Genomic DNA, 24,287 nt, shown 5'->3' with positions numbered 1-24,287 from the left:
AATCCGTCTGTGTCTTAATTAAAACTACAAGGTTTGTTGCAATTATACTTCAATTCTTTTATTTATTTCTTCCAACTGGAGCAGCGTGGAATGCATGACATCGAAAAAAGAAAAATTGATGACGTCTTTTTTTTTTGTTCAAGAAAAGAAACTGCTAATGTGTGTCCTTCTTTCCACCCTTATTGCATGACTGATTGATTTTACATTCGCTGAGAAAATAAAAAGAACACCTCCTCGAAGAAGAAGAAGAAAAAATGGGAACCTATTAGCAAGATGGTGTGCTGCTGGGGAGCTTCTGCAGACTACATGTATATGCTGGAAAGGGGCCGAGACGCTAATTTCCCACCAAGCTTGTCCCCACACAAAGATCGCAGAGGTGTCAAATAATACTAAAGGACTCATCTTAACACCGAACAAAAAAATAAATAACATTAAAAAAGTCCAATAGAACAACACGAGCAGGGGGGGAGGGGGGGGGGGGGGGTGTAAGCTCATGACCCTTGTTTTAAAAATGTATTTCTCTCATAATCCCAACTCGTGGCTCTGGAAGGATCCTTTCACAAGTGCAACAAAATGCAAAAACACAATTCTTCAACTGCGGATAAATAAAAGACGGACAAATTCACATTGAAATGAATAACATATGTTCATAATACCCTGTTTCAGTTTCGATTTTAAAACAAGATTGAAAAAAAAAAAAAAAAAAGATTAAATAGGCCTATGCATATACTGTGCCCCCCCTCCCTCCCACTCTAGACGTCTACAGCCCAGATAAAGGTCTTCGTGAGACAATGACACGAGCAAATAGAGAAAAATTCAAGCAAGTCGTGATTATTTATCCTACGCTACTTCACACATCAAACTATAGAAAAGCATAAACAAAAGCAGAGAGAAGGTGGAAGCTGTGAGGAGGCGCAGAAACAAAGCAGTAATGTGTCTGGAGGTGGATAAGACAATGGGCGGAGTGATCCGGGCAGCGCCTCCGCTACAGATGCGTCAGCTTGGGCGCTTCCTGGATTCTTCCCTGAGAGTAGTGCGACGTTAGGTCTGTGTATGTCGGTGTCGGATCACACACTCCGTGATGCTGACTGTTGCCCATTGTGATTGCTCCATTGTAGTCCATGTTTGCAGACGGCGGGTGCTGGAGGTGGGTCAGACCGAAAACGGAGGTCCCCGAATTGGGTAGCGAGTCGATGTAACCTCCGCCGACATAAACGGGGCTGCCCTGCATGTGAGTCCCATAGTTGCCATTGCCTTGGAGAGGATGCGCGTCATACTCGGGCGTGGCCGAGTCGGTCCCGGGATACCTCTTCTGGGAGGGCGGGCAGTTGCTGAGGGAGCTGTTCAAAGGAGGGGGGTATGACGTGGCCATACCGTATGCATTTTGATGAGGTTTATTGTAAGACGTCGGCGACTGGGATTCATAAGGTACACTGTTTACAAGAGAATGCATAGAGTTGAGGTATCCCCCGCCACCGCCGGAGCCTGGGCCCACAGGACTCCGAGGGGACTGTCCGCCAGGGGAAGGCATCATTCCAACACCTTTCTGGTCTTTCTTGTATTTCATCCTGCGGTTCTGGAACCAGATTTTGATCTGTCTCTCGGTGAGGTTGAGTAGGTTGGCCATCTCCACCCTCCGGGGTCTGCAGAGGTACCGGTTAAAGTGGAACTCCTTCTCCAGCTCCACTAGCTGGGCGCTGGTGTAAGCTGTCCGGGCCCTCTTCGATGCTGCTGACCCCGGAGGACTCTTGTCTCCGGGGCAGCTCTCCACTGTCAGGGAGAGGGGGAGAGGAGGATGTCAATCAGTAATCCATTACACAGAGACCAGGGGAGGGGGGGGGGGGGGGGGGGGGGGTACAGAAGAGACAGGAGAGTGAAACCAAAACCGTCTGACAGCACACCGCTGATAACAGAACTTTCAACCATCAAGAGGGGCGGGTTTACCTGATAAATCTGCCTCCACTTCTTAAATAGCGGGTTTATCTTCGGTTTTATCTTTCTCTGAGCATGCGCGCGCCTTTATGTGTTGCAGAATCATCTCAACGTTTTGATAAAACTGTACAGCACAGGGGTTATCGCGAGGGCTCTATACGACAATTAACAATCAGCGCATATGGGCATTGTGTCTGCACGCTACACGAACTACTACAAAGACACAAATGTAAGCGACGAAAAGTAGGTCAATATCTGATATGGAACAAGGTAAACTCCGATGTATTAAGTATTTTTGACCCTCCTCTTCCCCCGTAGTCACAGTGTAGCACACCGTAATGCAAACACAGGCATTAGGTATTCCTCAGGGTGTATAAAACATTGCCTTCGCTGATAAGCCCCCCCCCCCTTCTCAGAAGCTGCAGTTTGGCTGCAGAATAGCAAGGTGTTGGTCTGCTTGGCGCTCTGGCAGGCGGCCAGCACTTAATACATTTCACTACCTGTCTTCTTAACGTGGCGCGAAAGGAATGCAGCATGACATAACCTGGCCCATTAGGTTATAACAGAGATGAAAGAGACGTTAACCCGAGGAATCCCTACGTATGTAGGGCAATCACCTGTGATAACGATTATTATTGTATGATTACTTTACTTCATATTTAAGGGGATAGTTAACTTGATTTATACGAGACTGGTTTGGGTTAAACGTTAACGTGTGTTAAACGCAGGGTTGTTGTTATCTGGCTGTGTGCGTAAAACGTGCGTAAAAGGCTTTCAGTGAATGTTGGCGCCTCAACGAGTTGTTAAAACTAATGAATAGCCCTTACCAAACATAAATCACAATGAAAAGCGACGTGCTGCTTTGCATTTTAAACTCTTATTGCAGAAGAGTACATATAACTTAATTAGATAATAGCCCATATTTTACAAAATTAGAGAGCCAGGGGAAGGTAAGCATCGCAGAATTTTTAGATTTAGGGCGTTTATTTGCATAGAACTAATTACATATCCCCACCCTGGACCACCAAGCTATCTTAATAGTTAAAAATCACCAGGATATGGCTTGCGTATGTGCGTAGAGCGCGCGTAAAATAATTTTCATAAATGCGAGCAATTTTACCGGTTGTTAAAAGATTATGAAAAAATCTTCCCAGCATAAATCACAATGAAGGGCATCACGCTGCTTTGCATGTGAGCTCTTACTGTAAACTACCTAACACGTAATTCGAATATTACTTAATATTTATGGAAGATCTTGATTTTTTACTTAACATCTATGCAATTAAATCTTACAAACGATTTCATAATTCTCACTCATTACGTTTTCCTCCAATTAAACAGCAGATCTGGTCTTTGTTCGTGCGTAAAAGAGTTTCCAAAGCGTCAGTGTGGCATACGCGATGGGAAGATGTTGGGTAAAACATCCCATAAAATGAAAGGTGCCTGTAAAATGGAAGATCTCTTAATCTTAACCCCCCTCGTGACCCACCAGAGTTCCCCTTGACATCAAAACAGCAGGATCTGGCTTTCATACGTGCATCAAAGGTGAGCACATCATTCAAAACGAAGCCACGCAACTTAATTTCTTGCTGTAGATACAAATTATGGAGGTCATGGTAAGATGAGCATCTCTGAATTTTAAGGTTGGCTCTATGTAAATAAACCCCCCCTTAAAAACACACAAACCCCCACTCTGACCCACCAAGTCTCCTGTAATCATAGCAGCAGGACAAACTGAAACAACTGTTGTGCGTGTTTGTTTGTTGTCTCTCCAGGAACACGATGTGATCAGTGGATGATGTTTACAGTAGGCACAGGTCAGCTGCAGGGCACAGGGACAACACATGGTGGCATCTACTTCCAGTGTCGAGGCCCTTATTTCTTACAGTCTATACACCAAAAGTGTATTTATAGTGATGTTTGGGGTTAGGGGTGGAGATGTGACTATGTCATTACACGATGTGGATACAATCAAAGTAACACTTGGACATAATACTCTGACTGTGTCACTGAGGTATTGAGTAAACTCTGTGGTCATATTTGACTGCAGTTCCTGAATAACTGTTGGATCCCCAGAGGTCATAAAATATATACATTCGTAGAATGCATTATGCAACCACAAACCACTGACTTAAATTATTATTGAAATGAATAACTCTGAAACCTGGCACAGAAAACACTGAACATTTGTAACCCTCATATGGACATTGTGCCCCTCCCTCCTCCCCCCATGTATCCCTCCACCAAACTTTCTGGTCAGAGGCTATCAAGTTATGTGTTTTTCAGCGGCGGGGGTGTTTAAGGTGAAAGTACCTGAGCTGGAGCTACTGGTGGGTTTCTGCTTCGTGTTCTGACGGGATTCCTTCATCCAGGGGAAGATGTGTTTGCGAGCAGTAGAGGTCGGGGAGCCGTTCTTGGCACTGGGCTGGTTGGTCCCGTTGCTTGTGTTTTGGCTGATAGCACCGGGGGATTGCGAGGGAGGGGGCGGACCTGACACGGGCACCTGCGGTTGATTGCTTTCGGGATGAACCTTGGACTGCGCCGCCTGAATGGCTGTGGTCCTGTCACAGCTCTCCGCCATCTCCCCTGGCTTCTGCAGAGCCACGGAGCCGTCAGGAGACTGCAGGGAGCAGGCAGGTCGATGGTACTCACTTTCCACATGAGAGGCCCGGGGATATTGGACCTGATTGGCATCATAACTGAAGCCATTTGCGCTTTGATATGGGTAGCCACTGTAAATTGCAGAGCTGTCGTAGTAGGTTGCCTTTTGCATCTCGCCGTTTCCCAATATTTATTTCAGAAACTGACAGGGTCTTGACACCCTTGTAGAATAACATTGGCACCCCGTGGTCACGTGACGCCTCTCCGCCAATGGCCTCCTCGGGTGAACCTAGGGTTACAAGAAGCACTGTGAGGAGAAGAAATGGTGGCGATCCATCTTACTTTTCAATACAGGCCTGACACGGGAGACTATGGAAGCAAGATAGGGCCAACAGTTCTGTAGACTATTACCGTTTACCTTATGGCTTACACAGGGCACAAAGGCACGCACTAACCTTGTATTACCATCTGTGCCAAACCACATCAAAACAAAAAACATTTTGAAAAGCATTTCAGATTGCCAAATCAATGTTAGGACCAAACAAGAAACTGCAGGGCGTTTTAAAGCTCGGAGCTTATTAAGAATGAAACGGAATATAGAGTTACACAACACCGTTTAGAGAAATTGCTGGAGGAAAAAAAGCGCGCTGTTGGAATCTTATTAGCGTGTTACCACACAAGAAAATATCTGTTGTTATTGTATAACAGGGCTGCCAGCAGTGTATGTAATTTCACATTTCATATGTAGCAGGTGAATGCATTCCCTTTGGCCCAAACGCTTTGAACCCCTTAATGTTTTTCATTATAAATAAAACAAAATAAAAATAAACCTTCCTTCAGTAAAAGAATAGATCTCAATGCGCGCAGCTTCGCCGGCTACCTCATAAACAACCACATTCTCTTCCTTTTCTGTTTTGTTCTTTGCTGCAAGACAAATGGAAGAGTCACGAGGAAACCTGAAAAACCGGGCGAGCATCCGTACAGCTCCGTGACCACGGTGTGAACTTTTCCTTGCAGGCCCATAATAATGGCTGCTGTCGGTGCTGTCTGCACGGCGGCCCGTCGCGGTGATGTATGGGGGTCAGTGGGCCGGGACGGCCTGCTCAGAATGAGCGGCCCGGTGAGCAGCCAAGCCCGGTACTCAGCCGGAAAGAAACCCGGCATGGCACAGCCAGAGCCTGCTGCTAAACCGCCATAATTCACGCAGGTAACCATGGGGATCAGTCTCGAAGAGATTATTGGGGAAGCTATAAACCATAATAGACACAGATCCACGAGTCATCGTGGGGAAGTCTTTTATGATGTCACATTACGGATGAAATAGTGGAATATTTAATGTAAACTTCCAGACTGTTTTTTTTATTTATCATGCACTGCTATTAAAACAAATAGCAAAGTGCAATGCACAATAATAATAATATTTATTCTAATAATATTTTACTTTAAATAAACGTTAGTATTATTTAAAAGGCCAACAAATTAAAATCAAACCGGCCCTATTGACTGATTTACTTTGAAATCATGCATTTCTTTTGTGTGCTCTCTAGATTTAACTATTACAGTCAACTCAATCAAGGACACATCATTTGCAGGCTAAATATAATTATTAAAAACTCAATAAAATGAGTATGAATCTAATTGCTACGCAAAGTTTATATTGCAAAAGCTGAAACACAATAAAAGGCTTTGGAGTTAAGTGTTTGATAGTAAACGCGATCCAAACATTAACGACGTTAATACTCTAGACTGTACAAAAGGGAGAAAAAAAACTTCCTGATTTCACAATCCATGTGTGGAGCCTGCTGGAGTTCCGGGAAAAACATGCAACGCGTTTTCATTTCAAACGAACGCAACTAAAATGAAAAGGAAAATAAAGCTGGCTTCGTGCAGCCGTGCAGAGCAAATCAGTGTAAAATGAACTGTGAGCTTCGTCCTCCTGAACGCAGCTAAAAACCGCATAGTGAAAGAAGGTGTCTTCGCTGTATCTCTGCACTCACGATGACCTGGAAAAGATATCAGAAAGCTTCGTGGTGTGTATCTCCAGGCGAGCCATAGCGATAGTCATAAAAGACAGAAAGCGAGACAAATGACAGACTTTCCTGCACAGCCCTCTGCTCCGCGTTAGGAGAAACCCGGCTGCCTGACTGTGTGTGAACTCTTCCTGAACCGAGATCTAAGTCATACGGTGATAAATCACCGCGCGACACACAAACTCCGCCATTTACAACCGAGGGGAGACTATTTCTGGCCTGCTTACCTTCTCCTCTGACGACGAATGCAGAGCACCGAGCGATATTTTCTCATTCAGCGGCGAAATCGATCAAAGCAGTAATCCAGTGAAAAGTTTAAAAAGGCAGGGCTGGCTGTGCGAAGCGGCAGAGTGCGCCCTGCCATGCACCAGGCATTAGCAGCCACAACACACAAAAAAAAGAAAAAAAAAAGGGAAGAGCCGAGAGAACCCCCTTTTCCTTTTTTCCTTTTCTTTTCTCCCCCTTACGCGACGTGGATGGGTAAACCGAGATTACGAAAGCAGGCGTGAGCAGTCAGGTCAGTGAGATAAGAGTTATCTGGCCTCAAGATTGAATTTACCGTCATGCAATGGAGCAACGGCCAGGGCTTCATAGCAATATTAAACTCAGCCAAGGCTATAGACGATGTGATCCTTCACCAGTACCACGCAGACACCAGTGAACTGCCCCGAACCAAGAGCGTCACCATAGACAAAAAAAAAATTATGCAAATAAGTAGCGCCTTGGAAAAGCCATGCAGTTTCAAATCAAGTGGCTGCCTCTCCTCCTCCCCCAACCAAATGAGGTAGAGTGTCAAGAAAGAAGAAGAAAAGAAATTACGCATCGGTACAAATGGCACGAGAGTCTATCACTAAAGTGTTTTAAATCTTTGAGTTATTATTTACTCCGTGGTGGAATTATAAACCCCGCCGATGAGATATTTGAAAGAGGGGACAATACAAAGGAATAATCAGCCGCTGACCATGCTGCATTTCCATTTCCACGGGACATAAAGGGCTTCTATCTGCGGCTTGATCATTAACCCGCATTTTTGCATATATAGTCTTTTGGCGCAAGGGACGCGCAATTCGTTCTCATTCCAGCGCCAGGTATTCCACCGCCTGCAAGAATGCAACCCGGGGTTATATTTAAAGATTATGAGAGAGCACGACCACTCCAGATCAAAGCTGGAGTTCGAGGTCTATCAAGGGGAGAACCCCACCAGGAGCAGGGTGTGAAACATGGGAAGAAGGTTGATCAGCAAAAGGCAGAGCGGATGACATGCAGCGAGGAGCGGAGGAGAAGAGGGCCGGCAGCAAAGGGGGAATCCCTCTGCATGGTAATGCTTCTTCTTTTGCAGCCAAAAGAAAGAATGGAGGAGAGAGAAAAAAATAGATTTATGTCCTCTCAGCTTCCCCGGGCTGAAAACAAGTGCAGAGCCGCAGCTTCTCTGCTGGTTTCAGGCTTCGTTACAACATTTCAATGACACAATTAAGAAAGGTACAACACATGGACGGCGTGGGAGGCTGAGTGGGAGAAAAATTCACGCGTGAGGATTTTTTATTCTAGCCAACTCGGCGTTTTCTTTTGGAAACCATAGTAGCCGCGTTGTATAATTATTTACTTCTTTGTGTTTGCTAAAATGCTGATTCGTCCCTCTCTTTAATTTGGCCCTAAGCTGAGGGTGAAATGTCATGGTTGGGGGTGCCGCGCTTAATATGGCGTACAACAATGTGAGGGGGTGAAGAAAAAAAACCTGAAATGTTGATGAAAGTAAATCCATTTTTAAAACTTGAGCGCAATAAACTATAGCAGCTCCAAGCAGATGGCTTTCACTGGAAGTAGTTTTTGAAAGGAGTAAGGCACCGTTCCAAGAGCTGCGATTTCCCTCGTCACTTTTATAGTGACAAATTACACCACAAAGACAAGTGGAAGAGAAGGAATTATTGCTCTCGGGCTGGTCATATTGCTGCTACAAGGAAATGTACAAGCCATAGCCTGCTCTCGATCCCTGCGAGTGCTTTGGTGGGCGTGTGTGGTACTTATTAGAAATTGAATAAGGATATCACCATCACGTATTCATAACACAAATCAATAAAGATATATGGACTTACCGAAGGCAGTTCAAGGTGTCGCGGAGACCGTGAGATGGCCTGAATTTACTCGGCTGGATTTCTGCAACGAGGAATAAACGTTTTCAGTTTTTTCAGAAGACAATACAACCTTTAAACGTGCTCAGGAAATGTACATTAGTGTGGATTTTATTTGCGCAGAGGCGCTCCCTATATAGTTAGACAATTTGACCATACGTGTTATTAACTCTGCTGTTATTATACTTAATTGTTTGGGCTTATTTTTTAAAGGCGAATAGTTAATCTCGAAACTAGGATAACCCTAATCTAGTCAATTTCGATGCAAGCGATAATTATTTGAGCTACATTTTGCATATAGGAGCAGACTCCAAGTCTTTGTGATGGAATAATACCATAACAGCTTACATGGACCGGTGAAATCTAGATTATCATTATTATTATTTTTATTATTATTATTATTATTATTATTATTATTATTATTATTATTATTATTATTATTATTATTGTATTAACTATACAATATAGTCCAAAATATATCTCTAGGAAACACAACAACATACACTTGCATTAATAGAAGACAGAATGTAAAGGCGGAAATAGCACCTCAACCAAATATAGCTGCACATCAGCGCAATATCACTATTAACGTAAAAATGGGCCAATGCAAATAACGTGTTTGTTGTTTCCCTGCTGGCCGGCGAGCATTTTCTCCACAAACGGATCGAATAGTCATTAGCTCTCGCGCACCATCTTCCCCAAGTCCCCGCGCCCATAAATCAAGAAGGCGCGCGGTGACCTCAGCGCGGCCGCGCGGTCCTGGATGGCACTCCGTCTTCCATTATACGCTCGTTTCCCCGGCGGAGCGACACAACCCCGCCGCTTCCCCCCTAGCTTTTTTTTTTGTTATTATTTCATGGAGATCATCTTGATGTATCATTTACGCACAAACAGCTCACGTAAAGACGCGGGATGTTTATTTTTATGGGACCGGTTGCACCCTGGAGTGGCCGCTCGCTCTGTTTGGGCTTTATTTTTATTTATTTTTATTCTTGGAAAGCGATATTTAAATGGCCGCTTTATTTACAAACTGTTGTACCGGCCTATCCAAATGATTACTGCTGTTAAAATATGTGAATGACAACAGAAATATTCAATTATTGTCTAAGTTTACACAGAAACGAATGGTTAGCATAGAAAGCCTAACATGGAACAAAGCCTAGCTTTATGTTAATGGCCCAGACAAATCCTTAAATGTTACCTATATATGTGCATCCTACATTCGGATGGCCTATTTATGTGTAGCTGAGCTTTAACCGGAGATTTTAACACAGATGAATATCGGTAGCTGCTTGGTACCTGCTTGTATTTCTCGCCCTGCAGAAACCCCGGACCCCCATTCACTGACCTCTGCCTCGCGCGGCAATAACTCACGACAGTAATGAACAATCGGCGGAAATACCTCAAAATAAAATCCATCCTCCCAAAGCTCGGTCTCTGACTCTGTCCGCGTGGAAAAACATATCCGTCCGTGACAGCAGTATAATACATCCACAAAACCGGGATCCCCTCTCTCCCCCTCTCTTTCGGGTCTGCCTCCCTTTTTTCTTTTTCTCCCCTCGAAAAATCAAAACTACAAAGACCGGACTCCCCTCACGGAAAGTGGGGGTAACCCGCATGTAATCAGCATCATATGGCCAGACCGGGGCTCCGGTTTTCTTCCCCGTGCCATAACATCGCGCAGCATTGTGCGCCCCCACTCACGTGACGCAACGTCAACTTAAATCCCTTTTATTTGAGCCCGTGAATCATTAATGGAGGCAGTCATTGCCCCTGAGGAGAAACGGATCAGTTTGTAGGGAGGAGAGGAAGAAGAAAAAAAAGAGAGGGGTATGTGACACTGCGATGTATCTGGCAAGAGGAGCGGGTCTCTCGCAGAGAAGCAGCCTTTTTCCACGTGTCGCCCATTCAGGGGGGAAAGACGGTTCTGTCAGTTTTAAAGTGCCATATATTTGGTGCCTGTTAGCGGCTGAAAGAGCTAGTGCTGCCTGTGTTGTGTGCCGAGTCTCAAGTGCAGCCAGAGCCGCTCCGAGCAACGCAGAAAACACAATGATTTTTTGCACTGCGGCGTGACAATTCGCACCATGTGAGATGGAGAGGGCTTTCCCTACGAAATACCATTTAAGAGTGGCATAATGATTACTCATCACCCCGGCGAACGTCTCCCCTTTCTCTCAATAACGCATGCAGGGCTGCGGAGAGCTTTTCTCAATATCGCCCCCCGTCCACAGCCGCACGGTTGGGTTTGTAGTGCCACTTAATCAGCATTTGGGTTCTCCGTCAGCAGGAGCCTGCATGCCGTTGGCCAAACGGAGAAAAAAATGTCACACATTTACCTGTCCTACATAAGGAGGGTGTGCGTCTTGGTGGTCGTATGGGCTGCGTGTCAGTCAGCAGTGGACAGAAAATGGAGGTGAGGTAACCAAAGACTGCTCGACCCCCCCCCGATCAGTATACATGGACCCCCATTCGACCTAAATGCGTTTACGCGTTTCCTATGGCCAGCTGACTGATGTTAGAAATTACAGCTTTGTTTAAAGGATGAGTTTTGGAGATGTGTATAAGGAGGGGGGGTGGGTGAGCAAAAGTGCCGAGTAAGACCTAATGCTGCTGTTTGCCAAAAGCGCCATTATATAAACACATTCCTATCTAAAGAGCCTGGCATGGTAGGTATATGTATACACACGCCGGGGTTTGCCAAAAGCCCGAGCCCGGAAGAGTCCCCCTCTCCTCGGCACCGTTTGGCGCTTGTTTTCCGTCAACACCGAGCAGCGGGCGTGGAAAAATCCCACCACAACTATTAATCATTCGGGGCGGACATAGACAGCATCCCACTCCCACACCAGCCTTTGTCTTCTCAAACTACAACTTGAGTGGTAAACTTTTTAAAGACAGGAACGGAAGCAGAGCAGCTCTTGTGAATTCACCTTCAACACTTCTGGAACTGAAGAAAAGAGGAGGGTGATCGATTATCAGGGCGAAAAAAATCAGTTTTACGCACAGGTTTTTCTCGTGTTTTTCCTCTTTTGTGATGATCAGCATGTTTGTGTCTAACGTTTTATCGTTTCATCTCTGTTCTTACAAAATGCAGATGTGGAGCTGTCACTTGGATTATATGGCTGGACGTGACCGTGCATGGGAAGCTTATCCCACGGTGCCTTTCGCCACCCGCACCTGAACTTTTCCCTGACCCGGGCCGAGGCGCAGAGAGTCGAGTGGGAAGTTATTTTGGGTTCAAATGGAGAGGATGGGAACCCATTAAAAGGCCCTCAAACTGGTAGCCTACCTTTTCTACTTTTTCCCCCCAAAGTCTTGCCCTTTGCTCAAAAGTAGTAGTTAAATGTGTTAAATCTCAACTGTTTTCGCATAAAACAAACCTTTTCAGAGTTATTTACACAAATCAAGGCTGCTTATCACTGTCAGCAAAGAAGAGTTCGAGGCGCAGACCTCTGGATGTTGGCCAGACGGCGGTCCATATCTCCTCACAATGTTGACACTCGGAGCTCTAACAGCCAGGCTTGAGTTACCGATACACTCAGACGAAGATAACTCTTTCTGCGAGGTTTACATGGGCCAACATCAAGGCTAATGCGAAATTCAACGCCTTAAGCCAACTTGGAGACGTCTTGCACGGCGACAGGCGGACGGACACAACATAATTGTTTGCGTAAAGATGTTTTTTAATAAAGATATTTTCATGTTGAACTTAATGGCTCTTTCTTTTTAGAACTGAAAATGTTCCAAGCTCATTTATAGTAGACTTTGGGTTAATAGTTAAGCACATATTGGAGGTAAGTGCAAAAATAAATACTATTAATAATTAACTATTCATATTATTATAATTATGTCACACATTCTCACGCACCCTAAGGACTTAGTTAATGTTTAACTTGTGTCTAAATCGCCTATTGTGTTCACTCTCATTGAAAGGCTCTTTCAAGCAACAGATTTGCCCTTACTGCTGTTTAAATATCCTTATTTCCTATTTTATATTGACGAGTGAAATTATATTAAATACAATTACTTAGAATAGCAAACGTTGCAGACTTTGATCCATATTTGGTGTTTTTGACGCTTTGAGTGACGCCTCTTGTTCACGTCAACTTGTGTTTGTGGCTTCAGAGCCAGAAAAGTTTCAGCTGCACATATACGACCCGTCTCCCTCTGCAGCCACACGTCTAGTCGCACTTTAAGCGCATTTGCAAATTATTTCAAATTACGCAAATTATTGTTTCATGAAACATTTATTGGCAAAGTGAATGATATGTGAACGTGCATTATATTATCCATATCGAGGTTTGGATAGTTTAGAAGTTGTGGAAATGTATAATAAATGCTGCGGTGTCAAACTATAACGTTAAAACTATGTTTTAACGTTTAAGCACACAATACATACGCACATTACGTAGTAACACGTGTTTTTGAGTCAAATTAAAGGTTTTGCAATCAAAATGTGAAATACATGTTGCTTACTTCAATGAACAAGTTGTAATATTAGAAAACGCAGAAACTCTACAGCAGCTGGATTTAACTCAAACATGAGAATATATACATTATTTTGCGCAAGAAGAAAATGAACCAAATTCTACTTCCGGGATACTTCATACTAATCTTTTAACACCTCCACAAAACGTACAAGAGCCAAATGTACTCACAGGTCATGGTGGTGAGCGTCCAGCCGACAGACTGTCAGATGAGAGGAGATCTGACTCGCACCCTGCAGAGGATCACTTCAAATGAAAATAAGGCCGATTTTCACATCTATTTCTGACCCCGGGGGCATTCATTATTCAACAAGTCACGTGAAAGAGTGAATTAAAATTTCAGCACATTGGAAGTGACCTCTATTCGCGAACCAAATGACTTGGAATCTTGTCATTTAACTAGTTGGACTTCTCGGCGTCTGCGCAAAATCGCTGTCAATCAGCCTCAACGCCATCTTCTGCACAGCTTCCATGTCTGCAGCGAGCACAGAGGCTGCAACGAGCAAGAAGGTCTTAACATTTCTGCAGATTCTTCTCCCTGCGCGGATTAAAGTTGCGTGAAAGATCTAACAAAACTGTTCTCATAAGGATACAATGTTTGTTTAATTGTTTGACACTGTGGGAATTGTATGATCGACAGCCAGTTATCTAATACACTATTAAATGGATGACAGACCCATTCATTGTGCTACCATTGCCATATTGAACAGAAAGCATCAGCGCCACAAGATATTGAAAGTCATACGAAATGACATGCACAAATGCCGGCATGTTTGAGTTTATATGTGCCCTCCCAGCGCGACCTTTCTGTGATGTATTGCAGAAGAGCTGTCTCGTAGAATCACTTTGGGAAAACGCATGGCTCAGATTCACACCTAAGCGCCTTTTTTTTTTCTTCTTTTTTTTTTCGCGCCGTCTCTGGGTAAATCTTAAATGAGAAGAAAAAGCTCGCGGAGGTCTCGGCGCTGATGTATGGTCTGAATATTGTGTGTCGAAAGGTCAGGGGTCAGAAGGAGTGCTCCGAGCCGGTGATTGGCCAGAGCCGCTGGTGTCCCCTGGTTGAACTCCCTATTGTTTGGATGTAGCAGGTAGTGACCAACACTCACACTCTGGTGCACTGAAGTTGGCCGAGATCTCCTCATAATAGCAGGAGAGAACAATATGCGAGGCCGGATACATTTAACAATTTGGGGTTGGTTTGATTCCCGCGCCAGCGAAGCCTTAAATCAGCTGATATCGGCCTCCAAAAACTCCAACCACATCTGATCTTTATCCACGAAAACACGCACGACATGCATGCACAATTTGGATTATAATTCCACTCAATTAAATACATATAATGCGGTAAAACATAAATAATTGTGCAATGTGTTGCAGATGGGGATCCGTTGTGTGAGACACACTTCATTCTCAATAGATGAAACGTATAAAACACCTGGAAATGTTGGAGCCGTTCGTCTTTCTGTAAATCTGCGCCACAGATAAACAAGCATCTCTAAATAAAATACAGGAAATAAATTGATTATATACAGACTAAGGGGGAAAAAACATTAAAAAGTATCATTAAAGTCCGCCGCAGTAAATTTTCAAACCTCGCACACGCTAGAACAATTTTACGCACGTATCTCTGAACACTACATTTCGGATTTAAACGCTTTAAATTATTTAAAACTATCTCTTTTAAAATTCGACCTCCGCACACTGTAATGAAAACAAACAGCGTGACAAGAAACTGTTTACATTGTGAAAATGTTTTTTCCCAAATTAGGAATCTCTTTTTTTAAAGGGGAGGAAATACATCCATTCGGCACATTACGCGTGGCTTCAAATCGGTATTTTCAAAAGACACGATATCCAAAACAAGTCACCTTATAAGTGAAGTACATATTTATTTCACAAGGACAGATTGAGCCTACACTATAGCCTACATCACAACGGGCATTACTCAGACAACACATACACATATTCACAGTTTAGGACACAGTACGACATGGGACGGACTAGCACAAATAAACCTCACAACACCAACAAACAGAATTCTAACTGACGAAATGCTTTCCTTATTGTGCCTTCATTATGATTTGCCTATGTACATTAAATGCGAAAGTCACCATGGACTACATTCAACAGTAAACCAACCGACTCACACACACACGCACTCACACACACACACACACCCACACACACGCACAAACTACACTGTTACTCTGATGCCAAACCTCTAAAAACAGCCTTCTGGTTTTCTAACAGGCATCTAGAGTCTCGCTAAATACCTTTCAAGTATATTAGAGCTTTCCATGAGAAATAATACAATTAAAAAAAATACTCAAACATAGAAAAATGAGTTCAAACTTACTTTTTTTTTACCTCACTCATTTGTAACGGCAATGATACATTTTTGATCCGAGTCCTACGTTTGAATGTGCGTTATCCTTCTGTCATAATAATAAACAAATATATAAACACTTCGATTGCAATCGTGGCAATTAGAGGTGAATTTTCAAGCTTATATGAAGAGGGCGACCGAAGAGGAGAGGGGGAAAGGGTACAAAGGACGTGACAGGGGCCCAATGGCAGAGGCAAGGTGAAAGAGATAACACCATACGTGTAAAATACTGAGAATCGGTCCATCAAATTCCACTTGTGATATTTGCCATCTCAGTCTGGATTGGGTTTTTGTGTGGGGTGGGGTTCCTTCAAGCACTATAGACCTGCAGTGCACGGCGTGGGGACAAGCTGTTGGCCTGTTTTGATCTGCTGTTGCTGGGCCCCCGAGGCTGAGGACGGGGCCGAGCTGGAGGAGCGGATCTTGGTGTTGGGAAGCTTGTGCTCCTTCTTCCACTTCATCCTCCGGTTCTGAAACCAGATCTTGACCTGGCGCTCGGACAGACACATGGTGTGCGCAATCTCCACCCGCCGGCGCCGGGTCAGGTACCGGTTGAAGTGGAACTCCTTCTCCAGCTCCAAAGCCTGCTGGCGGGTGTAGGCAGTGCGGGACCTCTTGGGCACTCCTCCAGTGTAATTGGGATTGACTGGAGAGGGGAGGAGGGGGGGGAAAGAGCCATAAACAGGCAAGCAAGCAGGTGTTACAAGCGGGCTGATAGCGTTTTTTATTCCACACCCATATATTCCCTGCAATGGACACACGGTTGGAACAACTGGATAACATTTCTGGGTTTAGTGGGGGAAATGAAAGCCGCCCTGTGTTGTTTCGCTCTCTGCCTTGTTTCGGTGTGCGGACATGACCTTAATGTGGAGATGCCGAGTGTACAAGCACTCGCATCCAGGGACACATCGAGCTCAGAAATGATTAACAAAAACAGCGGGGTCGGATATTACAGTTTGGCTCGGCTCCAGCGGCGGAGGTAGTTTGGGTTAAAAAGCAACAAAGGCACATGGCCCCGACAGACGAACACAGGCAATAAAATTTACGAGGGTCCTTAATTACCGACCCTGCTGCTCGATAGTCGTAAATTGCTGTTGTAAGGGCTTGCTACTAGTGCTGCCTCAATGGGCTCGCGTGTGTTCCGCCGCTTGTCTCGCAGTGGTTCTGCCATTTAACCGTGCACGATAACTCACCGTTGCTAACGTGGACCTTTTTCATCCACGGATAGACCACCGGCTCCTTGCCCTTCGCCACGCCGGGATACACCTCGCTGGCGAGGCTGCAGTCTTTGCTGGCATTTGCCCCTGCGCCACCGTCTGGGGCCGCGGCGAGGCGAGGACCGTGGCTCTGTGGAACCGGCTGCGGCTGTGCGTGGTGTCCATCGCCGAAATCCTCGAGTCCGGTGGCGGGGACGTTGCCGTAATCGTAGCCGGATTCCGTGTAGTTTGACCTCGGGTAGGATGGCTCGTCGTGATGGGGGAAGCCCGTATCTTTTGGCCGCTCGTAGTAATCACCGGGGTTGGGGATGTATCCGCTCTGCTGGTATTCGTCGCATGGAGGAAAGGAAGGCTCGATATAGTTGGAGTTTATCAAGTAGGAACTCATGGTCATTAATTTGTGAAGTGCAACAATACTAATTTTTATCGCGCTGTCGTTTTTCTGATCTCCACAAAACCCTCCTACTCCCTGTCAAATGTACAAAGTTGCCTGGTCACGTGCGAGGCGCCACCAATCACGGCGCATCCTGTGGGCATCATGTAAACAGGAACCAATGGAAAGCATGGCATTGGTACCACCAACACAGCCCTTACGTTGATGTTTTCCTTATTAAATCACAGTATATAAAGCAAAACCAATCAAGTAACTTGTTTACTGCATGGGGCCAAACTTCTGTGGGTGAGGCTTTTCCTGCATGTGAAAAAAAAAAAAAAAAAAAAAATCCGCCTTCCGTGAAACAGAAAGTGGATGTGAAATCCCAGCCCTGACCAAATAAAGGTTAACACAAACAAAGGACGATGTTCTGGGAGCTAGGAGCGTGGAGGACGCTCGTTAGACTTTAAAACGTGTTGAATCCGAATAAAAGAGACGGAAATGGAAACTATAGGAGATATATAAAAACACATATACAAAGACAACAACAGAAATTCTGATATTGCACATCAGCCGATAAAAAATGTGCAAAATAAAAGCAGTGCAAGCAGTGACGAGCCACTGCTGTGCGGACACACGCCTGCATATAAAACATAGGACTTGTGCATCAGTAAAAGCTGGTAAGACCCGCTTATGACACACTCATAAACAACAGAAAACACCCATCTCTCACGTGGCACACCTGCGTACGTGCACAAGCCACACTTTTCTTTTCTTCACCTCATGTGGACACAGAAATAATAGTTTTCTGCAATTTTCCAGGACAATTCCAATGTAATTCTGCGCTGTTTGTACTAAATGAAAGGTGTGTGTGTGTGTGTGTGATCGCATGGCCATCATAGCATCGCTTCTCCTGGATTAACTGCCATTGAAAGCCCATCCAAACACTGGACGAACACTTGCAGTACAAACATACTTCTCATTATCCACATGCCAAACCAAAGCGTGGGGTTTCTGACCAGCATGGACCACCAACACAGATAATACCACATCCAGTGCAATTTGCCAAATCTGATTCAGTTTATAAATATACCAAAAAGCTTTTGCGTAAACAATTTTCCAACATTTCAATAGAAATATGCAATTGCTTAATACGTCTCCCCGGCGCGTCCCGCAGCACTGCACTGTAAACACCTAAGGCTAACATTGCCATGTGTTGTAATTATGTTTGGAATTAAGAGGGTTTTAAAGGTTTAAAGGGACAAATATCCCATGCTAAATTAACAACAAGAAGGTTAATTATTTGTATTATTATTCCATATAACTATAGTATAATAATTGTAATAATTTAAGGAAAATTCCAATACCAAAACACACTCAAAATAATAATAATATTATTTTGTAAACTATATTTCTCAGGCAGAAAAATATAAAAAAGGCTCTGACCGTGCTCCTCACCATCAGCCACCACGTCCTGGTCCCGTTTCGTCCACATGTCCGAGGTGCCACACTGTACGTGTCCCTTGAAGATGCAGCAGCTCTTCACAAAGCTGATCCACACTGTCCCCGCCAACAAGGCCTCTGCATGGAGAAACAAGAGGCAAAAAGTTCGGAAATATTGAAAGCTTTCTTTTCTCCCCTTTTTCTTTTTTCTCTCCCTTCTCCCCCCTTGTCCCCCCTATTCTACTCGCTCCTCTAAACAGAGATAACTTCTGCCTGACCCCAAAGTGACACCGTTTCCATTTTGTTTCTGATTAATCTTGCCCATTGACAGTCTTTGTTAAACAACAAGGCGTGCCCCCTTCTTCCAAAGAGGCGACATTTTCATATCTGTTAGACGCAGTGACCTGGGGTTCACCCCGGACTTGGACTTCAGTTTTTGCGGGGTCTGTTCAGCTCTGGGGAGTTGGGGGTGCACATAGCGTGGGTCAGCACCCAGGAAGGTCCCCAAAGGATTTTTAAAAAAATGTGCGAAATACTTCAAATATCTAGAAATTCTCGTCTAACTGTGTGTTAGAATAAAAGGAGGGCTCTTATATATTGAGATCTGCTTCATATTGAATGCTATTTTTTAGAGGCCTACTTTCACTGCTATAGTTTTTTTTTTTTTTTTTTTTTTTTTTATGCAGAAGACGTAAACAGGAACATTCTTTTTTCCCCCAAAAGCAACCAGAGGCAGATCTAAATTTTTCCTCTTTAAAAACTGCTGTTTTTTTCTCCACGTTAGCCGTTGCTGTGAGGCCGAGCTGCTAATATCTCGTGTATCTCGCAGGCTTCCCTCGCACCTAACTCATTGTAAATGGCAGCTGATGTGCTTCTCACCATACATCCACTGTATCCATATGGCCGAGAGAGACCACCTGAGAGGCACTATGTCAACATAATGTCAGCGGTAAGACGACTTCACATCATATCTAAATTTACAGTCTGCTGCCAGTCTATTATATATATTCCTCCCGTATAAATACGGGTCACATCAGCTTGGTTATTATCCACTTGCTCGGATTTCACAGGTCACTCTACTTGTTGCTACGTGGACTTTTCCACCCATGAATAACTATATTAAACACATTATCATGATTGAAAGAAGAGCAGTCAAGTGCTACAAAAGGAACGTTTTTTTAGTTTTTTTTTAATAAGCGTCCTGGTAATATTCCGCTCCGTTATCTAGTCCAGGCCGGGAAAGGTGCTGCTGCATGTTTGAATGCAATAAAGCATCTGGAAGTCTCTCGAAACGATGCAGCACGTACAGAATATAATAGGACAATAATCATCCGATTGACCATTGGAGTAAAAAGAAGCATCTGGAAACCACGTTGGACCAGTTTACACTATCTGAGTCATTTCTCCACTAAATTTAAAGACATTTTGCTCTCAATGTGAATCAAAAAGCGTTATGGCTTCTTTATATATATTTGGGATGAAATAATAACAGCCAGATCACGGTGTTCCCTTTCACGGCATATACTGTGAGGTGAAGGTCTATTTAAGTAATATACATCATGCTGACAGTTTACTGTAAATTGAGATTATCAGAGAAGTGCTGTAACGATGGTGACAGATTGCAGATGGCTCTCACAAGGTCTCTTGTCTGTAAGGAGCCCTGACGGCGGGATAAAATATCCTCTCTGCATTCAGGATGTGCCAAGGATCCGGGCCAGAAAACACCTTCCATGCCTTTATGGAAATCTTTTTGATATAGGTAAACACTGGCAAAGATAATATTCTTTCTTTCATCTTGGCATCCGAGCCACTTTACAGCGAGGATTGGCAACAGGACGAGCTTTCACACTAACCGTGTCAGCTTTAATAACGCTTACGGCTGCAAACTTTGATCAGACCGATAACAGTGACCTTCAAGCCTTTAATTGTGGTTAAAGAAGGCGAAGGGAAGCAGCCCCGTCCTTTAGAAAAAGCATGGGCAACTTTGTATTAATCCTCTTAGTGTAGAGCTGCCATAATTGAAAGTATTGATCCAGATTATTACAAGGAAGGGCGACATGTTTCCAAAAAGCACAAACTCTGACTGACGTAAGTTCGACATGTGTTTAAAATGGTGAAATAAGTCGGAATGTGTCTTTTATGATTTGATAACAATAACACTCTCAAGGTTTGAATTCAAACATATGAAGTGATTTCTTATATTGACAATTCTAGTATGAATAACATTGAGCGCTTTGACGCACTGAGTCGACGCATTCTCCATTTTTACTTATAAATCCAATAAACAAAGTTGTGAATGAACCAGTGACTCGCCTTCTCTTTATTCCATTCAACATTGTTTATTAATGCCAACGCTTTACAAAGTGCATGACGTCCATTGTGTCGTGTGTCAGATAAATAAAATACGATTTTGAAAGTTTTTAAAAAGGAAAGGTATTTTTTCTATTAATTTCATGTTAACGTGACAATAAAAAGTTTATGTGAACGAACGTGACACTACCTATACTCAGATTGTATTGTTTTTGGTTTGTTTTGTTTAATAATACAATACTTTTTTGTTGTAGTTTAAATTGAAAAAATATCGACTTTTTAACAAACAGTAGTTATGATCTTGTCCGTCGTTGCCGGTTACATGTAAGTGTGAGACCCAGATTTTGTCTTTTTAAGCACAATATCAATATAATAGTGGTTGTTATTTGGTCCTAATATATGTTTGTTATCAGCCGTATTGTTTTCACGTATCTTGCATTGTGCCCTCACACCTACAAGCAAAGGCTCATTAGCTTCTTTTTTTCTTTTTTTTGTACTTATTCTAATAAATATCTGCATTCATTTTCCAAAGCCATTAAATATGTGCAGCAAAATTTAGATACGTCATGGTATATATTGCTAAAACATTTTCAACGTCTTTATGTTTGATAATTTTACTCTCTATGAGTCACAAAAACATCTGTGCCATTTCTATTTTCGTAAAGGCTTCTATTCAGTGGACCAGGAAGAGAGGGGCTAAATGTTTTTTAAGGGATCCGGGGGCTCAAACTGGGGGGCTGTGGGCCTTCCCATTACCCTGTGACCGGGTCGAGAGTATCAATCCTCAAAATGCAAATTTTGCCCTCGTCCCTAAACATATCAAATGCAATTTATTCAAAGGAAATTCACCAATCAACCGCCCTAATAAAACGCCAGCCACTCAATCTTGTTGCCGGGGACGGGTGGGGGGTCGCCTCCCCCGGTCCCTAACGCGAGGTCACCGCGCTTGCAGGGTTCACCTGGAGTGCACCGTGCAACATATGTAATTCAAAGCTATTCTGTCTTTTGTGTGGAGAGTCAAGATCGCTATTATAAGGCTGGCATCAAGCTCGGAGTGAACAGATGACGGAGACTTGTTCGGCGCGTAAACTTTTGACCCCAATTTTTCCTCCTCTTCTGCAGCGATCTCGCGCTCATCTGTCCCAGCCCAGTGAGATATCTGCCCCTCTTGAAACGAAAAAATATATAATAAAAAAAAAAAATGATTTGAACAATGTGTGTATCTCTTGCCATCGCGATGATCATTTTCACAAATTTCATAATTAGAGAAGATGCCTGCACAAGAACTCAAATCCCAATCGTAGCTTTATGATGTTTCCAACGAGGGAGTGGAAAGATAAATCCAACAGGCTCCCACTCAAGACTAATAGGGCCGTAAAATATGCAAATCATTCATTAGCGTTATAGAGCAACCAAAGCAGCCAAAAGTCTTTGTTGGAGGCAACACTTAAAGTTAGACTCCCCCTCTCTCTTCACATCGTCGTCTTCTCCTCCGGTGCGTGATGTTACCACCGGCTCCGCGTCCCTCGGTAAATTCATTTATACGCATTACGCTTATAGGCAACGCCGAGCAAACGTGTCATTAACGTGAAGGCGCGTGTGTGTGCGCGCGGTTCCGTGGATCTGTGAGTGGTTCCCCCCCCCCTCTTTCGATACAGCAGGGTGACAGTGAACTTGGCCTAAAGCGAGCTCTGCTGGTGGCTCTGAGAGGATGCAGATTTATCTTGGTGCTGTGGCTGACCTCCAGATGAACCTACAGCGCGTCTCTCTCCCTCTGCCTGGCAGTATGCCGCACATGGGGCCCTGTCGAAATATCTCCCTTTGAAATATTGGCAAAGGATTTCATTTGCAACCAGGCGCACTTTCGGAGTCCTCCTGGATTTCCAGGGTGTCTAAAAATCGGAGGAAAAAAACTGGAATGGTTGTGAATCTCGTGTTTTTGTTAAAATGGTGACTTTATGTAACAATGGGATTGTTATTAGAGGTATTGCCATTAGGGTGGACTATTCTGCTCATTGGATTATCTTTGAATTATGTTTGAATGGAGAGAGGGTAATATATTGGGGGAGAATTCCACATCATCTGCTCCGAGTTTATTTGCAGAAGGTGATTTTAAATTCCCCTCCATGATGGCGGCAATGGATCCAAGAAGTTATATAAAGTGAGAAATATGTATTTATTTAATTGAAGAAAGGTTCGGAAGCAACCTGTGATGATTCAAGACAAAAGGCCTCTGCGCCTAAAATAAAAGCAACGGACAATGTAACCTTTCCAAACGCGCCCAGGTGACAAACTTTAAGAAAGTTGGATGGTTATTTGCAAGTTGGCTTTCTTCTCACTCATACGACTCAAATAGTGATTTCCAAAAATATCTGATGTTTTCATATTTGGCCTGGAAATGTCAAGTTAGAAAAGGGCGCATCGAGTCAAAGACTATATTTGGAAAAAATACGTAGGGAACAAGAAAATGGCCAAAAATAAATAAAAAGCAATATATATTTGTATTTATTTCCCCCTCCAATTTCCAGTCCATGTATTTGGAAGCGGGGTCCGCTGGTGGCTGGTTTCGCCCCACCACTGGCCGGACAAGAGGTCATCACAAAGCGAGAGTGACTTTTAAGAGGTCATCTGAACTTTTCAAGCCCAAACACAAAACGACGTGGCGGACACAAAACGGAATTCCTTTTCAAACGTCCCCCTGCTGCTGTTTGTTCCCCATGTTGTGTTTACTTGACTCTGTTTACAGTCTGTCCTAAAGCCGTGCCAACGTGTGCACAACAATCACTGCAACGTCTTTTTTTTTTCCCATCCCAGGGATGAACTTCCAAAAGTCATCAGCACATACAGAATCCAATCAAACGGGGATAGCTGGATATCGGTGGGCCTGCTGCACCAGCGCGTAACTTTATCAAGGAAATCTCCACACTCCACACATCCCTTGTAAACTTTCTGGTCCGCGGTCTGCGAACCCTCCAACGTAATAAAACGACAACCAACTGGAAGTTTGTGGGGGTGGAAATGGACGCAGGGATAATTATCCAACATGTAAAAATGGATTATGAGTTACACCACAGATGGAGGGAAACAAGTTACACGGGGAAGGAAGCAATTAAATAGCCATGAGCCGGACCCAACCCTGCGCAACATCTGCCGAGACCAGTATTCAGCACTGCACAACTGACATTAGTGTAATGGACTAATAGGGACAGATAGAGGGAGCGAATACAATAATACGGCTGTTTAACACAGGCTGGCTGTTCTCGGGCTACCGGATAGTCTGCAGAAACTTACCCAGAGACGCGGTCCTCATCCTGGAGAGCGTCCGGTCCACACCGAGGCAGACTGAGCAATAGAGACGGGTCTGTACCGGTCAAGTAACACT

At 43.9% G+C, this 24,287-nt stretch overlaps 2 protein-coding genes and 1 long non-coding RNA gene across 7 annotated transcripts; 1 reads left to right on the top strand and 2 right to left on the bottom strand.

The window, feature by feature from the left end:
* Nucleotides 1–42: 42 nt before the first annotated feature.
* On the bottom strand, nucleotides 43–24,276 carry hoxa3a (homeobox A3a). 4 transcript variants are annotated; one of them, XM_084031935.1, is made up of 5 exons: nucleotides 24,197–24,276; nucleotides 18,611–18,733; nucleotides 8,657–8,717; nucleotides 4,246–4,822; nucleotides 43–1,770 (listed from the first exon to the last, which is right to left on the bottom strand). In XM_084031935.1, the coding sequence occupies exons 4-5, from the start codon at nucleotides 4,703–4,705 to the stop codon at nucleotides 986–988; spliced, it is 1,245 nt and encodes a 414-aa protein (XP_083888061.1). In that variant the 5' UTR covers nucleotides 4,706–4,822; nucleotides 8,657–8,717; nucleotides 18,611–18,733; nucleotides 24,197–24,276; the 3' UTR covers nucleotides 43–985. The 4 variants fall into 4 exon arrangements, with proteins under 4 accessions (XP_083888061.1, XP_083888060.1, XP_083888062.1 ...); XM_084031934.1 differs by lacking the exons at nucleotides 18,611–18,733; nucleotides 24,197–24,276 and adding an exon at nucleotides 10,095–10,499; XM_084031936.1 differs by lacking the exons at nucleotides 8,657–8,717; nucleotides 18,611–18,733; nucleotides 24,197–24,276 and adding an exon at nucleotides 7,123–7,226.
* On the top strand, nucleotides 7,741–12,397 carry LOC311027780. 2 transcript variants are annotated; one of them, XR_014598634.1, is made up of 2 exons: nucleotides 7,741–7,881; nucleotides 11,784–12,397. It is a non-coding gene; the product is annotated as an uncharacterized lncRNA (long non-coding RNA). The 2 variants fall into 2 exon arrangements; XR_014598635.1 differs by lacking the exon at nucleotides 7,741–7,881 and adding an exon at nucleotides 11,318–11,653.
* On the bottom strand, nucleotides 15,748–17,512 carry hoxa4a (homeobox A4a). The gene is made up of 2 exons (XM_084031939.1): nucleotides 16,756–17,512; nucleotides 15,748–16,208 (listed from the first exon to the last, which is right to left on the bottom strand). Exons 1-2 carry the CDS (start codon nucleotides 17,171–17,173, stop codon nucleotides 15,880–15,882), a joined length of 747 nt encoding a protein of 248 aa, XP_083888065.1. The 5' UTR covers nucleotides 17,174–17,512; the 3' UTR covers nucleotides 15,748–15,879.
* Nucleotides 24,277–24,287: the final 11 nt, after the last annotated feature.

Source organism: Eutrigla gurnardus, assembly GCF_963514095.1.
Source record: "Eutrigla gurnardus genome assembly, chromosome: 17".
Taxonomy (NCBI): domain Eukaryota; kingdom Metazoa; phylum Chordata; class Actinopteri; order Perciformes; family Triglidae; genus Eutrigla; species Eutrigla gurnardus.
The sequence above is the reverse complement of the archived record's forward strand: the minus strand, read 5'-3'. Positions and strand labels throughout refer to the sequence as shown.

Excerpts from the sequence above, each read along its gene's own strand:
- hoxa4a (XM_084031939.1), bottom strand. The coding sequence starts at position 17,173 with ATGACCATGAGTTCCTACTTGATAAACTCCAACTATATCGAGCCTTCC. Across the intron at positions 16,209-16,755 it reads AAAGGTCCACGTTAGCAACG|TCAATCCCAATTACACTGGA; the intron begins GTGAGTTATCGT and ends TCCCCTCTCCAG.
- hoxa3a (XM_084031935.1), bottom strand. The coding sequence starts at position 4,705 with ATGCAAAAGGCAACCTACTACGACAGCTCTGCAATTTACAGTGGCTAC. Across the intron at positions 1,771-4,245 it reads CACCAGTAGCTCCAGCTCAG|TGGAGAGCTGCCCCGGAGAC; the intron begins GTACTTTCACCT and ends TCTCCCTGACAG.